The sequence below is a fragment of the Tetrao urogallus genome (genome assembly GCF_951394365.1).
Source record: "Tetrao urogallus genome assembly, chromosome: 1".
In the NCBI taxonomy this organism is placed as follows: domain Eukaryota; kingdom Metazoa; phylum Chordata; class Aves; order Galliformes; family Phasianidae; genus Tetrao; species Tetrao urogallus.
This window is the reverse complement of record NC_136813.1, coordinates 353,817-370,234: the sequence shown is the minus strand read 5'-3', so window position 1 is coordinate 370,234 and position 16,418 is coordinate 353,817. Positions and strand designations below refer to the sequence as shown.

At 54.7% G+C, this 16,418-nt stretch overlaps 3 protein-coding genes across 3 annotated transcripts; all 3 read right to left on the bottom strand.

The window, feature by feature from the left end:
- Positions 1-2,012: 2,012 nt before the first annotated feature.
- Positions 2,013-3,569, bottom strand: LOC306949432 (hemoglobin subunit epsilon; the record flags this gene model as incomplete). The annotated part of the gene is made up of 3 exons (XM_079539306.1): positions 2,013-2,141; positions 3,148-3,370; positions 3,478-3,569. 3 exons carry the CDS (start codon positions 3,567-3,569, stop codon positions 2,013-2,015), a joined length of 444 nt encoding a protein of 147 aa, XP_079395432.1.
- Positions 3,570-6,256: 2,687 nt separating this feature from the next.
- Positions 6,257-7,804, bottom strand: LOC306949421 (hemoglobin subunit beta). The gene is made up of 3 exons (XM_079539293.1): positions 7,623-7,804; positions 7,312-7,534; positions 6,257-6,496 (listed from the first exon to the last, which is right to left on the bottom strand). Exons 1-3 carry the CDS (start codon positions 7,712-7,714, stop codon positions 6,368-6,370), a joined length of 444 nt encoding a protein of 147 aa, XP_079395419.1. The 5' UTR covers positions 7,715-7,804; the 3' UTR covers positions 6,257-6,367.
- Positions 7,805-9,635: 1,831 nt separating this feature from the next.
- Positions 9,636-15,971, bottom strand: LOC306954138 (uncharacterized protein; the record flags this gene model as incomplete). The annotated part of the gene is made up of 7 exons (XM_079545202.1): positions 9,636-9,764; positions 10,329-10,551; positions 10,640-10,763; positions 14,058-14,101; positions 14,559-14,677; positions 15,550-15,772; positions 15,880-15,971. 7 exons carry the CDS (start codon positions 15,969-15,971, stop codon positions 9,636-9,638), a joined length of 954 nt encoding a protein of 317 aa, XP_079401328.1.
- Positions 15,972-16,418: the final 447 nt, after the last annotated feature.

Genomic DNA, 16,418 nt, shown 5'->3' with positions numbered 1-16,418 from the left:
CAGCAGCATTTTTCATGGCACCAACTCCATCAGCTATCCTAGCACTGACTGACTGCTTCTTTTCCTTAACACCCACTAAAGCTGTGCATGCTATCTGTTGTAAACTGAGACAGGGGAGGTTTGGGTTGGATGTGAGGAGGAAGTTTTTGGGCCAGAGGGTGGTGAGGCACTGGCACAGGTTGCCCAAGGAGGCTGTGGATGCCCCATCCATCCCTGCAGGCATTCAGGGCCAGGCTGGATGTGGCTCTGGGCAGCCTGGGCTGCTGGTTGGCGACCTGCACACAGCAGGGCTTGGAGCTGGATGAGCGCTGTGCTCCTTTGCAACCCAGGCCATTCAATTGTTCTATGAAGCAGGAATCTTCTCCTTGCACCCAGTGTTTGCACAGCTGTGCACGGTGTTCCTGCAGAGGGCAGCTCCCAGAAGTGGATGTCACCCAAAGAGGGAGGTTGCATCCACAGCTCAGCTCTGTTTGCTGATTTCTATTATAACCCAATGTCTTTTCCAACTAATTTTAGCAGTCCTCTCACAAAGCCCATTCAGTTGTTTCCCTGCTGTCACTGTGCAAATTCTCTTATTGCTCTCTGAGGCAGCGCAGTGTGCTCATTCATCAGAGGTTGGCAGCTCTGCCTCAGCTCTGAGAGGAGCTGCTGTGAATGAGGAGAGCAATCCATCAACCTGCTAAAGAAGATGAGAAGAGCTTCCCATCCATTCAGTGCAGCAGTTCATAAAGCTTTAGGGTTTTCCCATCACTGTAAAACAAAACCCGAACGAAGTCTGGGCTGCAGTTCCTCAGAAGTGAAGGAAGACCAAAGCGCTTCTTGGACTGCATGCACAGCCAACCCCGTGGTCACAGCCTTCCTGATGGAAGGCACAAAGCATGTCAGCTCACTCTGCAACACCCCATCCCACCCTCGTGTTTCCACCCCCCCCCAACCTCACTGCCCTCCAGAGGCACAGCCTTCAGCAGCGCCTATGTCCTGAAACACATTTTCCTTGTTCTGAGCTACTGTCACTTTGCTGTCACCATCCTCCATCGAGGTCCTAAGGACACTTCTCAGCAGTGCCCCCAAGAATGAGGAGGGTCCCACGTCCTGTGAGGCACTGAACAGGCTGCCCAGAGATGTTACGGATGCTCCATCCCTGGAGACTTTCCAGGCGAGGCTGAATGGGGCCCTGAACAACCTGATCTACCTGTAGTGTCCCTGTAAAATGCAGAGGAGTTGGACCAAATGACCTTCAGAGGTCCCTTCCAACTCTAAGGATTCTATGATTCTGTGAATCTGAGATGTAGGAGGGAGATAAAGAGAGCCCTGGATGCTCTTATACTTTTCCTGTTTGGGGGTAATAAAATAGGAGATAAAAGCCATCCTTGTAACCCTCATCCCAACGAACATACACCTGAGCCTGATGGGTAGCCCAGCTCCAAGCACCATGGGGACCATTGGGTGGGGGATGGAGCAGCAGGCAGGGAGCTGTGTGCCCCACTGCTGGCTTCACAGAATCATGGAATCATAGAAGGATAGCATGCTCTGAGTTGCAGAGGAGCACAGCGCTCATCCAGCTCCAAGCCCTGCTGTGTGCAGGTCGCCAACCAGCAGCCCAGGCTGCCCAGAGCCACATCCAGCCTGGCCTTGAATGCCTGCAGGGATGGATGGGGCATCCACAGCCTCCTTGGGCAAATCATAAAATCATCTCATTTCTGATTAATTTAGCATCAGGAGAACAGGCTTGCATTCTTCCCAGTCCCCAGTTACTCCTGCAGCCCTCTCTGTTGCCCTCCCAGTGCCAGACCCCTTGCAAGTGTGTTCCAGCATTTGGTGTGGGTTTTGTGGGTTTCTCCCCCCAGCCCCATGTGCATGTCAAGGCAGAGCACACGCATGGCTGCACCCCAGAGTGATGAGAACCCTGCCTCAGCAGCCCCATGACTCTCCCCATACCCCCCCAACACAGACAGGCAGACCACATGCATTCCAGGTGTTTATTGGGAGCTATGGCCATGCTGTGATGCAGCTCAGTGATACTTGCGGGCCAGAGCATGAGCCACAACGTTGACCAGCTTCTGCCAGGCAAATTGGCAGGCAGGAGTGAAATCCCTGGCAAAGTGAGAAGCCAGAACGATGATCAGGATGTCCCCAAGGAGCTGCGGGAGAAAGTGGAGAGCAGGAAAGATTAGTGCTGCTTGGACAGCCAGGGAGCATCTCCTCTTCCTACCCAGCACAGCCTCAGTGCTTGCTGCTGGGGCTGCTGGGCCCAAGTGCTCACTCTCTGCCTAGAAAGCTCCGAGTTTGGGGGGAAAAAAAAGTGGTCTGCTCCATCCTTGCGAAAATAAAGGCAGAGCGGGTAGAGAAAAAGCCTTGAGACCGTTTTCCTCCATTCTTGGGATGCTGGTTTGGCCTAATATCCACCTTGCAAAACACCGCTTGTAATTTATTTATTTGTTTGTTTGTTGTAAATGAGGAAATCTACACATTCCTATTTGCAGAAGTTAGGGGAAGAAAGACTGCCCATTCTAACCCAGGTTGCCCAGAGAATCTGTAGGAGCCCCATCCCTGGAGGTGCCCAAGGCCAGGCTGGATGGGGCCCTGGGCAGCCTGAGGCAGAGGACACCCAGCCCACGGCAGGGGGTGAGACTGGGGGGCTTAAAAGTCCCTTCCAACCTGAGCCATTCTGTGGTTCTATGATTCTATGATCCAGACAGGCAGCCCATACTGGATAAGCCATAAACCTGCTCTGTCATTTCAGAGCTGCTGTTCTTCCCATAGAATCACAGAATTCTATAGGATGTATGACTTCCTTCAGTGCTCTGCTGAACATCCCTCCACCTCTGCTTCCTCCAGTGCAGCCTGCGCCTTCCTCTGGTTTGCTTTCATTTGTTCTCAACCCAAATGCCTCCTTTAGCTTACAGTCTCACAGTACTTCCTCCTTCCCATTGCTACAGTGACACAAAAAAAAGTAACTTTTCAGCCTGAAAGCCACCTGCCCTCCTGCAAAGACTTCTGCACTCACTGGGTCTATGCAGGGATGCTGACTCCACCAGATAGAAAGTGCTCAGCCAGCATGGCTGGGGCAGCCCCCGTGTTTCAAAGCAAGGCATTGCACAGGGAACGGGCTCAGGCTGCCAACATCTCCTCGTGCCAACATCTCACCCTGAAGTTCTCGGGGTCCACGTGCAGCTTGTCGCAGTGCAGCTCCGACAGCTTGGCGTAGGTGTTCTTGATGTTGTCCAGGTTCCTCACGGCTTCCCCAAAGGAGCTCAGCACTTTCTTACCGTGAGCACGGACCCTGGGGTTGCCCATGATGGCCGTGGGGCTGGAGAGGTTCCCAAAGGACGCAAAGAACCTCTGGGTCCAGGGGTAGACGATCAGCAGCCTGCGGAGAGACGAGGGACACAAGCACACACCATTAACACTCCCTCCTAAAACTGCACTGGTTTCAGTATCCGGGGAGCAGCTGAGCCCACCCCAGAGCAGACTCACCTGGCCAGGGCTTCGGCACCGCATTCCTCCACGTTGACTTTGCTCCAGATGCTGGTGATGAGCTGCTTCTCCTCGGCGGACCAATGCACCATGGTGGCGGCGGGGTTGGCGTGCGGCTGTGGGAGCACTCAGAGCTTGGAGCTGAGCTGCAGACCCCGGGGGTTTTTATCCCCTGCTGACGGCTCCTCCCCACCCTGCGCCGTGGGGTCATTGGCTGGGATGGGTGGGGGTTGTGCTGGGGGGCAGGAGGGGCGGTCAGGGTGTGGCAGCAGCCAAGGGGCCTCCGGTCATCCCGGCTCTGACCCTTCCCCCAGCGCTGCCCTGCAGACCTGGGCCTCTTTTCACAGAAAGGGCTGCACGTAGGGTCATAGAACCATAGAATTGCTCAGGTTGGAAAAGACCTTAAAGATCATCAAATCCAACCATCCTACCCTCGCTCTAACAACCCTCCATTAAATCGTGTCCCTGAGCACCACATCATCCAAACAGTTTTTAAGCACATCCAGGGATGGTGACTCCATCGCCTCCCTGGGGAGCCCATTCCAGTGCTTAACAATCCTTTCTGTAAAGAAGTTTTTCCTGATATCCAACCAAGAGCCGGCCTGCATTTGCAACACACGCACGGGCCTCCACACGCACATCTCCCAGAGCTGCCCCATGACATTTGCCAGCATGCAGCCCGAGGCCATGCAGCACAGGGTTGCTCCAGCAGCAGAGGCACCACGGGCTCCACGAACACTGAAATGGATTTTAACCCCATTACTGTGACAAACCACGACCTGGGCCGTTTTCTTTCCATTTTGGAAGCTCGCCCATCAGCTGTAAGGTGACAAGGCCACATGCCAAGCTGCTGCACAGGGACTGAACAGGATCGCCGCTTTCACCCTGGTTCTGCTTGCGTTCACATCCGTGAAGAACAGGGGAAACATGCTTTGAACTCCAGAGTTGTCTCTGCTGCATCTGACGTGGGCTCAGAAAACAGCAAAAGCTCAGCTCAGGGGTGTCCAACAGTTGGATCCTCCCCCAGCGAGGGGAGATTGAGGTTGGATATTGGAAAGCATTTCTTCTCCCAGAGCGTGACGATGCAGTGGCACAGCTGGGCATGGTGGCGGTGGAGTCACCATCCCCGGAGGGGTTCCAGAGCCACTGAGGGATGTGACCAGTGGGCATGCTGGGGTGGGTTGGGGTTGTGCTTAGAGATCTTGGAGGGCTTTTCCAGCCTGAATGATTGTATGATTCTATGACAAAGCTGGTACGAACCACATCTTCCCCGAGTTGAGGAGCTGTTCAGACACCTCGCAAAGTGCTCTCCTGTGCCGCCCCTGAGAGCACAGCGCGGGGTGCCTTCCCAGGAGCAGTGTCCCTGCGTGAGACTGCTGAAGGCTCACTCTAAACAAGTGGAGCTCCCATTGCATGAAGTATCAGAAGAATGAATTATTGGTATCTGTAACCAGTGACATCCAAGAGGCACAGGGGCATGGTGAAGCAGCAGCAGGAGGGGAGGGTGTTCGTATGGCAGCAGAGCTGGAAAGGGGCTGAGCTCCTCCTCAGAGTCCTGGGCTTGCCTTCTTCCGAATCACCGAATCATTGAAGGTTGGGAAAGATCACTAAGATAAAATCCAGCTCCGCTGAGCACCACTTATTCAGTGTCCTCCTGGCCTTGTACCAAAAATAAAGGAATGGGAGGAAAATCAATCAAAAGAAAGAAAATGCTGAGGGAGACTTTCAGCCTTTTAATACCCTTTTCCCTTCTAGTTGTATACGTTATTTTACACCATGGAGTAGATCTGAATCGTGGATTAGAGTTGCCTGCATCTGCCTTTGGCTGGTGATACCTGAGCACGACTCTCACTGTGCCCAGACACCTGCAAGGAAGACAGCGCTTTCTGTCTCAACACAAAGTGTCTTCTGTCCTTGTGACAGCAAGGACGCCCTCCTTCCACTGAGCAGAGTGCTTGAGGAGGGGCCAAGGGGCCGTGGGGGCTTTGATACCAGCAGTGAGTCAGAGGAGGAGAGGGGGATGCCATGGGCAGGGATGGAGCAGGGACAGCGGTACAGACTTGGTGCCGGGGGTTCTTGGTGCATCCCCTCTGTTTCCCCTTAGAAAGCAGCACGTCATGCCAGCTGCTTTTGCTGCCCCGTGCTCATCTCAATAGGATGAGTGGTTCTACCGTGCCAAGAACAACCCCCACCCTAAGGAGCCCTGCTCTGTGCGCATTTAAACACCTCTACGGTTTGCGTGCAGATGGCATCAATTGATTTGTGGTTCCAGAACATCATTAATAGTTACTACTGCTGACAGGATGAATCCCCCTCTCCTCCCCCACCCAGAACTGCAGAATGGGCAGTGCAGGGTGAAGAAGCGCATAAACAAGGTCTGTGCAAGTCTTGATAGCAAAATGTTTATCTGCAACCTGCCCCCACCCAGCTGGCTGCTGGGCTAGCATGAGTCAGCTCCTTTCAGGGAGGCTGAATGCCAGAAATGAGCCAGGAAGGATTAAAGCCTTCACTTTGTTTATTCTCTCTTAAATATATGATTCCTCTGTGTCAGTAAGAAAACTCATTTCCACAGACATAGCCCCAGTGCAAACCTCCCAGAGCTGTGCCTGCCCAGACGTGGGCTTGCAGGTTTGCTTTCCAGAGACAGATCCCACAGAGCCCCATAAAACCCCACTGAGCACGAAGCACTCCATAGAGCCAACCCTGCCCCCCTGAGCTCCCACCGTGCCCACGTCCCCCACCCCAGCCCCAGGCTGCACAGGGACACACAGACAGCAGATGAGTGTCACTGAATGGACTTTATTTGCCTGTCACAAGCTGTCAGCCTCGGAGCATTTCTGCAGGTGCATGCAGTAGCTGTAGGGTGCTCCGGGATCTTTGCTGCTGGTGCTTAGTGGTACTTGCGAGCCAGGGCGTGGGCCACCACACGGACCAGCTTCTGCCAGGCAGCCTGGCATTCAGGAGTGAAGTCCTTGCTGAAGTGGGCGGCCAGGACGATGATGAGGATGTCACCCAGGAGCTGTGGGGATGGGAGGACCCTCTGTTAGCAGTGCCCCGAAGCCAGCCCCTCTCTGTGCCAGTGCTTGCACCGGCACCAGGGGAACCTACCTAGGCTTAAAGATGACCCTATAAAGTACAGCCCTTGTTAAGACATACCTTAAACTCATTAATCCGTTTGTTCAGTCTAAACATCAAAGTGCACAATGTGCAAAACACACCAGTTCCTGTCTTGGCTGAGCTGCTGGGCCAAAAGCTTTCCATCTCACCTTCTCGGGCCACATTTCCTCCCTCTGCTACTACTATGAGAAGAGCCACAAGCTATGCAGAAATCCTCCATTTGGCTGCAGGTGGGAGCTCCGGGGAGTGGGCAGCACAGCCACACTCCTGCTGGCATGTGGGACCTCCACCACCCCTCCCATCTCAATGCTTGGCTCTCAGCATCCAGCCACTGTCCCTTGCTCCTCGCCCATCTCCATGCCATGTTGCACTCTTGCTCCTTCACTTTCCCCTTGGCTCAGACTTCTTTCCACTCCAACAGTGGCTTTTGCTTTGCTCTCCCCTCCATTTCTGCACTGCAGCCACCTCCTCACTGCCTTTCCTTCTCCTTTGTACCCTCACTGTCACCCACCCATCAGCCCCTCCATCCCCTTCATTCCTTTCTCACTGCTGCAGGTTGGTCCCCTTCCTCTCTGTGTGTTTCACCTCTGACCCCAGCCTCCAATTCCACCTAGGGGAGATCTATGGGGAACACCCACACATGGGGCCTGGGGGACACAGGGAGAATCTCCTCTTGGAGATGCATTGGGCTGGGACCCAGGCAAGAGCACGGCTCACCCTGAAGTTCTCGGGGTCCACATGCAGCTTGTCACAGTGCAGCTCGGACAGTTGGGAGAAGGTGTTCTTGATGTTGTCCAGGTTCTTCACAGCATCCCCAAAGGAGGTGAGCACTTTCTTGCCATGGGCACGGACCATGGGGTTGCCAAGGATGGCGGTGGGGCTGGAGAGGTTCCCAAAGGACGCAAAGAACCTCTGGGTCCAGGGGTAGACAATCAGCAGCCTGTAGGGAACACAAGCACACACACCTCCAATTGCAGCCATTTCCCTACCCAGGGAGCAGCTGAGCCGGTGCCCATAGCTGGACCTACCTGGCCAGGGCTTCGGCTCCGCAGTCGGCCACATTGACCTTGCCCCAGAGGCCGGTGATGAGCTGCTTCTCCTCAGCAGACCAGTGCACCATGGCGGCGGTTGGAGGGTAGCGTGTGGCTGTCGGTACAGAGGAGGTCTGGGCTCTGCTCCCGTGGGGATCGCACGCTGGTGAGCGGCCGTCCGTGTCCCCACTTTTATCCGCTCCGCCGGGCCCCTCCTCTTCCCCGTGCACCCCGCAATTGGCTGCATCTCAGGAGGGGCCCCCAGCCTTGGCACCTCGGGGGAGGGAACGCGGCATCAGGGTGGGGCACAGGGCAAGGTGCCCAGATCCGTGGCCACACCACCGCCCAGCCCCCCCGGCTCCCCGCTCTGCAGCTCTGTGACTGCTCCGTACATCCCCATACATCCCCATGCATCCCCATGCATCCCCACGCATCCCCATGCATCCCCATGGATCCCCACGCACAGTGTGGGCATGGTACCGTGTGCCCACCCCAGTGCTGTGAGCTGGGTGCCCCTCACACAGTTCCAAACCACAGCACTCCGCCTTGCTTGAGGCAGGAGACCACAACTTGGGTCTGTTGGGTCCTTCCTCCCAGCACACCAACCACACGCATGTGGTTTCTCTCCCTTCCTCTTCCCGCCAGGCTTGGGTTCTCCTTGTTCTTTCCCATCAGCTATTGAGCAGCTTGCTGACTTCGGGGTAGCATTAAGTGAGCTGGGGGCTGCAGGGTGCAGAGCTCCTGCCTCAAAGAGCCTGCAGGCAGAGGGAAACAAGGTGGGCTCAGAACACAGAACACAGAGATCACGTGCATGGCATCGGTGCACGGGTGACCTAGGAAAGATGGGACACACTGGGTACACCGGGGACAGCCTCACTGGCAGCAGGAAGGCAGCACCTGACTTGACCCAGTGACATGGCAGTGTGTTGGGAGAGCTGCCTGGGGCTGCCAGGCTGCTGCCAGCAAGCAGGACTGGAGCTGGAAGTAATGGGGCCAGGACCTGCTGGCCCAGGGGTGGATGGCCATGGAGCAAGGCACTGGCGCTGGCCATGGGCTGTGGCTGACACTTGTGCTCAAAGATGCACCAGTTCTCTGCACACTTGCTTTGGAAAGGGCTTGGTAGAAGGGCTACAAAGAGCTGAGTTGGGTGCGTGCCTGCACTGTAACTGTGACTTCTGCCTTCTCCCTGATAACAGGGCAGGAGGGCGTGGGCAGGAATTCTTTGTGCCAGGATCCAGAGGTGTCCCCGAGCTGCTCTGCAACCTTGGGCATGCTGCGAGCCACATCTGGGCTCAAATGGGGATGGGAGCCTGGAGAGCACCATCTGCACAGTGAGGGGACTTCAGGGAACTTTTGCTGCTGAAAAGCTGGGTGTAGGGGCAGTGAAACCAAGTGCTCTGTCCTTTCTGTGTGTGGAATGATCATTCTTGGAATATTTTTTTGCCATAATAGACTCCTGCGACTATTAAATTCTGCCTTTAATAATTTGAGAATTGTAACAATTTGGACAAGGGCAGAAAACCGGTACCATAAAATCACAGAATATCCCAAGCTAGGAGGGACAAAAAGGATCATAGAGTCCAACTCCTGGCTCCTTTTCATGCTTCCTTCCACCAAAGATGTTACAAACAACACACCTCATCTCACTGCAACTGCACGTTTTTGTGCAAAGACTTGTTCCACTCGAACTGTGGAAGTTTACAGCATTAAATGCAGGGATGTTGCTGATGCCTCAGTGCAGAACCAGCGTCCTGTTTGTATTTTGGGGTATGTTTATTTGCTCAGGTCTTGAATGCTCCCTGTGTTTATCCAGCTTAGACGAATCTCACCTGCAGGAATTCATGGAAACAAGACATGTCCTGCAGTACCTTGTATGTGAGCACCTCGTTCCATTCCCAGCCCCCACCCTGACCCTACAGAGAGGCAGAGACTCTATCCTGACTGCAGCTGTGTTTATTTGGCAGTTACAGCCCAGAGGCCCCGAGAACTCCGGCAGCATCTCCACGTGGCTCAGTGGTATTCGTGGGCCAGTGCGTGGGCCACCACACGCACCATCTTCTGCCAGGCAGCCTGGCTGGCAGGAGTGAAGTCCTTGCCGATGTGGGAGGCCAGGACGACGATCAGGATGTCCCCCAGGAGCTGGCAAAGGAGGAAGAAGAGAAGCCATCAGCCAGTGCTGTTCCCAGCTCCTTCATACCACGTAGCCATCCCAGGGCAGTGATGGAGATCCATCACGATGCAAGGAGCCCATTTCCTGCAGCCCATGCACTGTTCCTGGCACTCTGGCACTCGCTGGGATGCTGGAACGTGCTGTAGCCCCCTCCTCCCCAAACACCTTCTCTACACCGGCTGTGCCAGTGACCCCTCTCAGCTCTGGATGTGTTTTTTCTCTCCCTTCGTTTCCCCACTACCCTGGCTCTCTTTGACTCAGATCCCCCCATTCTGTTGAAATGGCTGTGTCTATTTTCTGTCCCGGATTAACCATTCCCTCATGTCCAAGCTCATCTCCTCCCCACCAATCCTGTCTTTGTTTCTTCTCTTCTCCTCCCTTGCTGCTCCAGGCTGATATTGTTTCTCTCCATTCACTCTGCAGACTGCACGTAAATCACCCCACATTTTGTGCTCATCCACCCCACCAGCGTGCATCCCTCCTCTCGCACACCTCAGTCCCATAAGTGCTGCCTGTTCTCCCCAGAGGCTCACCCTGAAGTTCTCGGGGTCCACATGCAGCTTGTCACAGTGCAGTTTGCTCAGCTGGGCAAAGTTCTTCTTGATGTTGTCCAGGTTCTTCACAGCCTCCCCAAAGGAGGTGAGCACTTTCTTGCCATGGGCACGGACCATGGGGTTGCCAAGGATGGCGGTGGGGCTGGAGAGGTTCCCAAAGGACGCAAAGAACCTCTGGGTCCAGGGGTAGACAATCAGCAGCCTGTAGGGAACACAAGCACACACACCTCCAATTGCAGCCATTTCCCTACCCAGGGAGCAGCTGAGCCGGTGCCCATAGCTGGACCTACCTGGCCAGGGCTTCGGCCCCGCAGTCGGCCACATTGATCTTGCCCCAGAGGCCGGTGATGAGCTGCTTCTCCTCAGCAGACCAGTGCACCATGGCGGCAGCTGTAGGGCTTGCTTTGGGCTTCCCTGAACAATGAGTAGGAAGTGAGGCCAAAGACTACCCATGGATTTTTATACACTACTCACGGCTTGCCCTAATCTCAGTTGACATTTCCATTGGTTGCGTCTGGGGAGGGAGCAGAGCTGCAGAAGGAAAGATAGCAAATTTGGATGCTGTCCAAGGGGAAAAGGGGCCCATGCCCCTCTGCCTTTGAGTGGACCAGCCTCATTTCACACTCGTGCTCTCGCAGCCACAGCCCTGAGTGCAGGTGGAGCTCCCTGCACGGCCCTTCCGTGGCCACAGGTTTCCAGTGTCACTGCCAGTGTTCAGGGACTGAACTTGTGGAAGAGATCCAGTGAAATGGGCAGTGATGTCAAAGAGCTCACAGCCTTTACCTTGGCCTTGTTTTCAGATTCTCGATGGTGTTTTGGTGCCTGCACTCCTGGGAATCCATCTTGAACAGCTCCAGGCGTCATCAGCCCCAAAACTGAAGGATCAGAGGCTTTCCGGGAAACAAGAGCCCAGTGCTTATCCCAAATGTGGGCCTCATGCTTTGAATTCAAGATTCTCCTTTCTTGTCAGTACTCATAAAGAGCTTTGAAGCTGTTGTCTCTTCCTATTGTCCATAGTTGTTGCCCACAGTAGTTCTCCATAGTTGTTCTTTGTGTTGCGTGGTTCTCCATAGTCACCCATAGCAGTTCTCCATGGTTATTGTCCATTGTTGTCCATTGAATCAAAGTGTTTTTTTGGCAGCAGGAGAGGCTGTCAAAAAAACAAGCAAAGCACTCTTTGCACTGTCATTTTATAACGATGCACCATGGGATGCACTGTTGCACTCAGTTATGCAAGTAGCCTGCGACAGTGAGGAGCTGAGCCCTGCCTGACTTCAGCTGCAATTAATTGGCCACCTGGCCACAAACTGCACTGTTTTACCAATGGCAGCTCTGAGCCAGAGCTACGTGTGAGCAATTTGTTCCTGCAAATGCTTTCTCATTTGGTGTAGACATGAAATGAGGAGGTTGCAATGACAACAAATTGCTCTACAGATGCAAGTTGCAGATTCCTTGCAAACGGGGTGGGATGGTGAGCTGATGGCTGCTGTCTTGCAGCTCAGGAGCTCCATCCCACAAGGGCAGATCCAGACTTCCAACCCAGGTGTAAGGGGAGATACTAAACCAAGAGATGAAGCAGCAGCTCCTGAGGCTTGCTGACCTTCGCTTGATTTCTCTTTTGCTCCTGAGTAGAACCTGAGGCTGCATGCCCCCCTTTGCAGCAGCTGGGCTGTGGTCCACAATGAGCTCACAGTGAGGTGGATTCAAACTGGATGGTGTCTGCAAGACTGGCAAGAAGCATTCAGCTCTTTCTGCCAAGCAGTGAGATGACTGAGGGATGCTCAGCAAAAAGCAAAGAACAGCTCAGACAGTCCCAGCCCTGCACTCTGCTTTGGAGGTCTTCTTCAGGGATGACTCCATCTCATGCATCTCTCTAAGTTAGAGCTCATTTGCACCCACATATGACAGATTCACTTCACCCACAACCTTTCCCCAGCATCCTTCCATCCTGCTGTCTCCTTTGGTCTGACTGGAGGAGACCCATGTGTGGTTCTCAGCTTCTTGGTGCACGCTGGGCAATGCCAATTCCACGGACAGGAACTCTCCTATTTTACAGAATCATAGGATCACTGTAGTTGGAAGGAACCTTTGAGGGCAATTGAGTCCAACTGCCCTGCACTGCACAGGGACACGCAGCTCCATCAGGTTGCCCAGGGCCTGACCCAGCCTCGCCTGCAAAGTCTCCAGGGATGCAGCATCCAGCTCAACTCTGGGCAGCCCGTTCAGTGCTCACCACCCTCACTGTAACAGACTTTTTCCTTACATCCAACCTAAATCTCCTGTTGTGGAGCTTGAAGCCATTTCCCCTTGTTCTGCCAGCAGACCCTGCTCAGGAGCCTGTCCCCTCCTCTCCTGTTGCTCCCCTTCAGACGCTGACAGGCTGCTCTCAGCTCACCTCGCAGCCTTCCCTTCCCTTCTCCATCTGCGCAGCCCCAGCTCCCAGCTGTCCTCGCAGGAGAGCTGTTCCATCCCTGGATGGTTTTTGTGGCCCTCCTCTGGATGCTCTCCAACAGCTCCACGTCTCTCCTGCACTCCGCATCTGGACGCAGGGCTCCAGGTGAGGCCTCACGGCGCAGAGCAGAGGAGGATCACCTCCCCGACCTGCTGGTTGCTCTTGTTTCGCTGCAGCCCAGGATGCAGTCGGCTTTCTGGGCTGTGAGGGCACAGTGCTGGCTCACGCCCAGCTTCCATCCATCAGCACCCCCAGGTCTTTTTTGGTGGGGAATCCTTTCATCCCCCAGCTTGTATCGCTAACGGGGGTTGCCTTGACCCAGGTGCAGACCTTGCACTTGGATTTGTCAAACCTGACGAGGTTCAGCTGGCCCCAGTGCTCAGCCTGTCTGTGTCCCCCTGGATGGCATCCCGTCCCCCTGCTGTGTCACTGCACCCCGCAGCTCGGGGCCATCAGCAAACTGCTGAGGGTGCACCCGACCCCACTGCTGACATCACTGATGAAGATATTGAAGACATTATGGATAAATCATCCTGCTGGCAGCAAAAGGCAGCTCACAAAAGAAGCAATGTTTGTTGGTCACTCTGATTGCAGCACGCAGCACCCTGCGCCAAGCTTTACTTATCAGCAGCAGTGGCAGATGAAGCCTCTGGACCACAGCCAGTCACTCTTCTCTCTCCTCCAGAACACTCAAGGGCTTAAGTTGACAGCTGAAATCCTGTAAGCATCTTTGCTCCCTGTTTGTTGCTGTGATGGCCAAAGTGAGGAGCATATAAACAGGAGGGGGAATGGCTGTGTGCAAGGGTGGGTAGTGATAGGACAAGGGGGAATGGTTTTGATCCTGTGATTGTATGATTCTATGAAATAATGCTGAAATGCCATTTGCTGGTGGACAGGAGAGTGTTGTATTGTAGGAAAGCTGTTCTGGTTTCTGTTGGCTTTTTGCTTCTCCCCCCCATCCCTGCATCCTCTGCCTATCACTCCGGCTGGATGTATGGCTCACAGGGGTCACAAGTGCAAATCCCTGCTTTATCTGCAGGAAGGCAGGAAACACATTCCTAAATCACGAGTTTCTTCATTCTGAGACAGACGTATCTTTCCCTGCTGCTTTTTAACTTACTTCTGGATAAGACTGATGTTCTTAGACAGAACCCTTCCATTACAGTGAAAAACCGTTGTTCATTAAGCCAATCTGAGTCAAGATTGTCTGATCCTATGTAAAAACTGCCCTCGGCCCCTGCTCTGCAGGCATCTACATCTTCTTGCAGGGAGCATCTTCTGCTCAGAATGCCCAAGGCTCCTGGAAAGAGCATTTTCATCTGATACAGAAAACGCTTTTTATCACCTTGAGGATACATTTTTCAGTCTGAGCCGCCTTGAGGGAATCTCTCCAAATCTCTACCCTTGCACACACTGCAGGCTGAGAAGCATCCGGCCCTGCAGCTCTGCCTTCTGTGCAGAAGAGGTCAGAAATATTCCCTGGTGATTTCTGCAGACCGAAAGCACCGTTCGGTGGGCTGGGACGTGCCAAGTGCTGGATGAGAGGCCTCTGTCCCCACGTGTCCCCAGATGTCCCCCCTTTGGCAAACCTGACTGTCTTTTTAGACCATGACACTCCCCAGAGCCCTGAGCCCTCTTTCCCTTCTGGTGCCCTTTGCTCCCACCCTCCCCACAACAGGAGCACACCAAGCAGTTCAGACAATGTGCTTTTTTATTGACTCTCACAGCTGTGTCCTGCTCTGGGAGCTCAGTGGTACTTGTAGGCCAGGGCATGGGCCACCACGCCGACCAGCTTCTGCCAGACAGCCTGGCAGGTGGGGGTGAAGTCCTTGGTGAAGTGAGCAGCCAGCACAATGATGAGGATGTTTCCCAGGAGCTGCAGGAAGAAAGGAAGCAATGCGGTCAGCACGGTGTGGAGCATCCCCTGCCCTGCACAGGACCCAGGGGCTGCAGCTCTGAGGGGTTCAGAGATGCTCTTTCTGCAGGAAAATGCCCTGTGCTCACCACAGACACCAAGATCCACCTGTTCCGTCCTTGTCTCCCACCTGCTTTCTTCAGCCTCTCCACTGTATTCCCAAAATGTTTCTGAATTTGTTTTTTTCCTGCTGTGAATCCCCATGCCTACTGGAGCTGGGGCTCAAGTCAGTGCCACGTCTGTCTGCTGCATCCCCAAAGCAGGGGCAGGAATGGAAGCCAAGGGCCTCATCCAACCCCCACAGCCACAGCCCACCCCTGCACCCTGCTCTCCTCTCCTCCCCTCGGCCCCCCTCCTTCATCTGCTGACCTTGTTCCACACCCAGACCTCTCTGACTCTAATCCCAGCCTGCTGATCTCTCCCCATCAGCACCCAGCCCCTGATGATCCCTGCATCTTCATCCCACATTGGCTTTTCTCTCTCCTCCCATATATGTCATCCCTGAGGCACGGTGTGCCATGGAGAAATTGCACATGGCCCTCGTCCCCTTGACCCTCAGCCCTACTCAGCCTCTCACCTTCCTTCTGCTTTTTTCCAACCTCCAGGCACTCAGAGCATCTCCCTCTGTCTGTCCCCAGATTTGTCACAGCCTGGAGCCCCTTCCTTCAAATTACTACATGCACAGCCTTCCCTCTCTCTCTTAAGCACTTTCCGTCCAAGCCAGCCCCTTTCCCTTCAATACCTAAAATATCTGCTACTTAAGTTCCCCCAGAACCCTCCAGGCAATGCTCCACAGGACGGAGGGACAGACGGACAACCTCAGCACAGCTCACCCTGAAGTTCTCGGGGTCCACGTGCAGCTTCTCGCAGTGCAGCTCCGACAGCTTGGCGTAGGTGTTCTTGATGTTGTCCAGGTTCTTCACAGCTTCCCCAAAGGAGCTCAGCACTTTTTTGCCATGAGCACGGACCTTCGGGTTACCAATGATGGCCGTGGGGCTGGAGAGGTTCCCGAAGTTATCAAAGAACCTCTGGGTCCAGGGGTAGACGATCAGCAGCCTGCGGAGAGACGAGGGACACAAGCACACACCATTAACACTCCCTCCTAAAACTGCAGTGGTTTCAGTATCCGGGGAGCAGCTGAGCCCACCCCAGAGCAGACTCACCTGGCCAGGGCTTCGGCACCGCATTCCTCCACGTTGACTTTGCTCCAGATGCTGGTGATGAGCTGCTTCTCCTCGGCGGACCAATGCACCATGGTGGCGGCGGGGTTGGCGTGCGGCTGTGGGAGCACTCAGAGCTTGGAGCTGAGCTGCAGACCCCGGGGGTTTTTATCCCCTGCTGACAGCTCCTCCCCACCCCGTGCCGTGGGGTCATTGGCTGGGACGGGTGGGGGTCCACACCGGGGGGTTTGTCCTGGGCTGGTCAGTGTGCACAAGGCGTGGTCTTCCATGAAAAGCAGTGACCAGCTTAGCAGGCGGCTCTGGACGCAGCAGCCCTTATCTCGCCGTCCCCACTGCAGCCCTCATGTAGCACCCCTACAGAAGGCACCAAGCCCCCTCTGCATGATGCATTCACATGGCTTCGCGCCTGCAGTGCCCAAATGTTGTCTCCTCCGCAGCATTCATGGGCTCCCTAAACCTGGGGGGTATTTCTCAGACAGGTGGCAATGAGCCTGGGCTCTTTCCTCGCCCTTCTGCCCAGA

Coding starts and splice junctions, on each gene's coding strand:
- LOC306949421 (XM_079539293.1), bottom strand. CDS start 7,714: ATGGTGCACTGGTCTGCTGAGGAGAAGCAGCTCATCACCGGCCTCTGG. Junction 7,535..7,622: donor GGAGCCGAAGCCCTGGCCAG/GTAGGTCCAGCT, acceptor TGTTCCCTACAG/GCTGCTGATTGTCTACCCCT. Junction 6,497..7,311: donor TGGACCCCGAGAACTTCAGG/GTGAGCCGTGCT, acceptor CCATCCCCACAG/CTCCTGGGTGACATCCTCAT.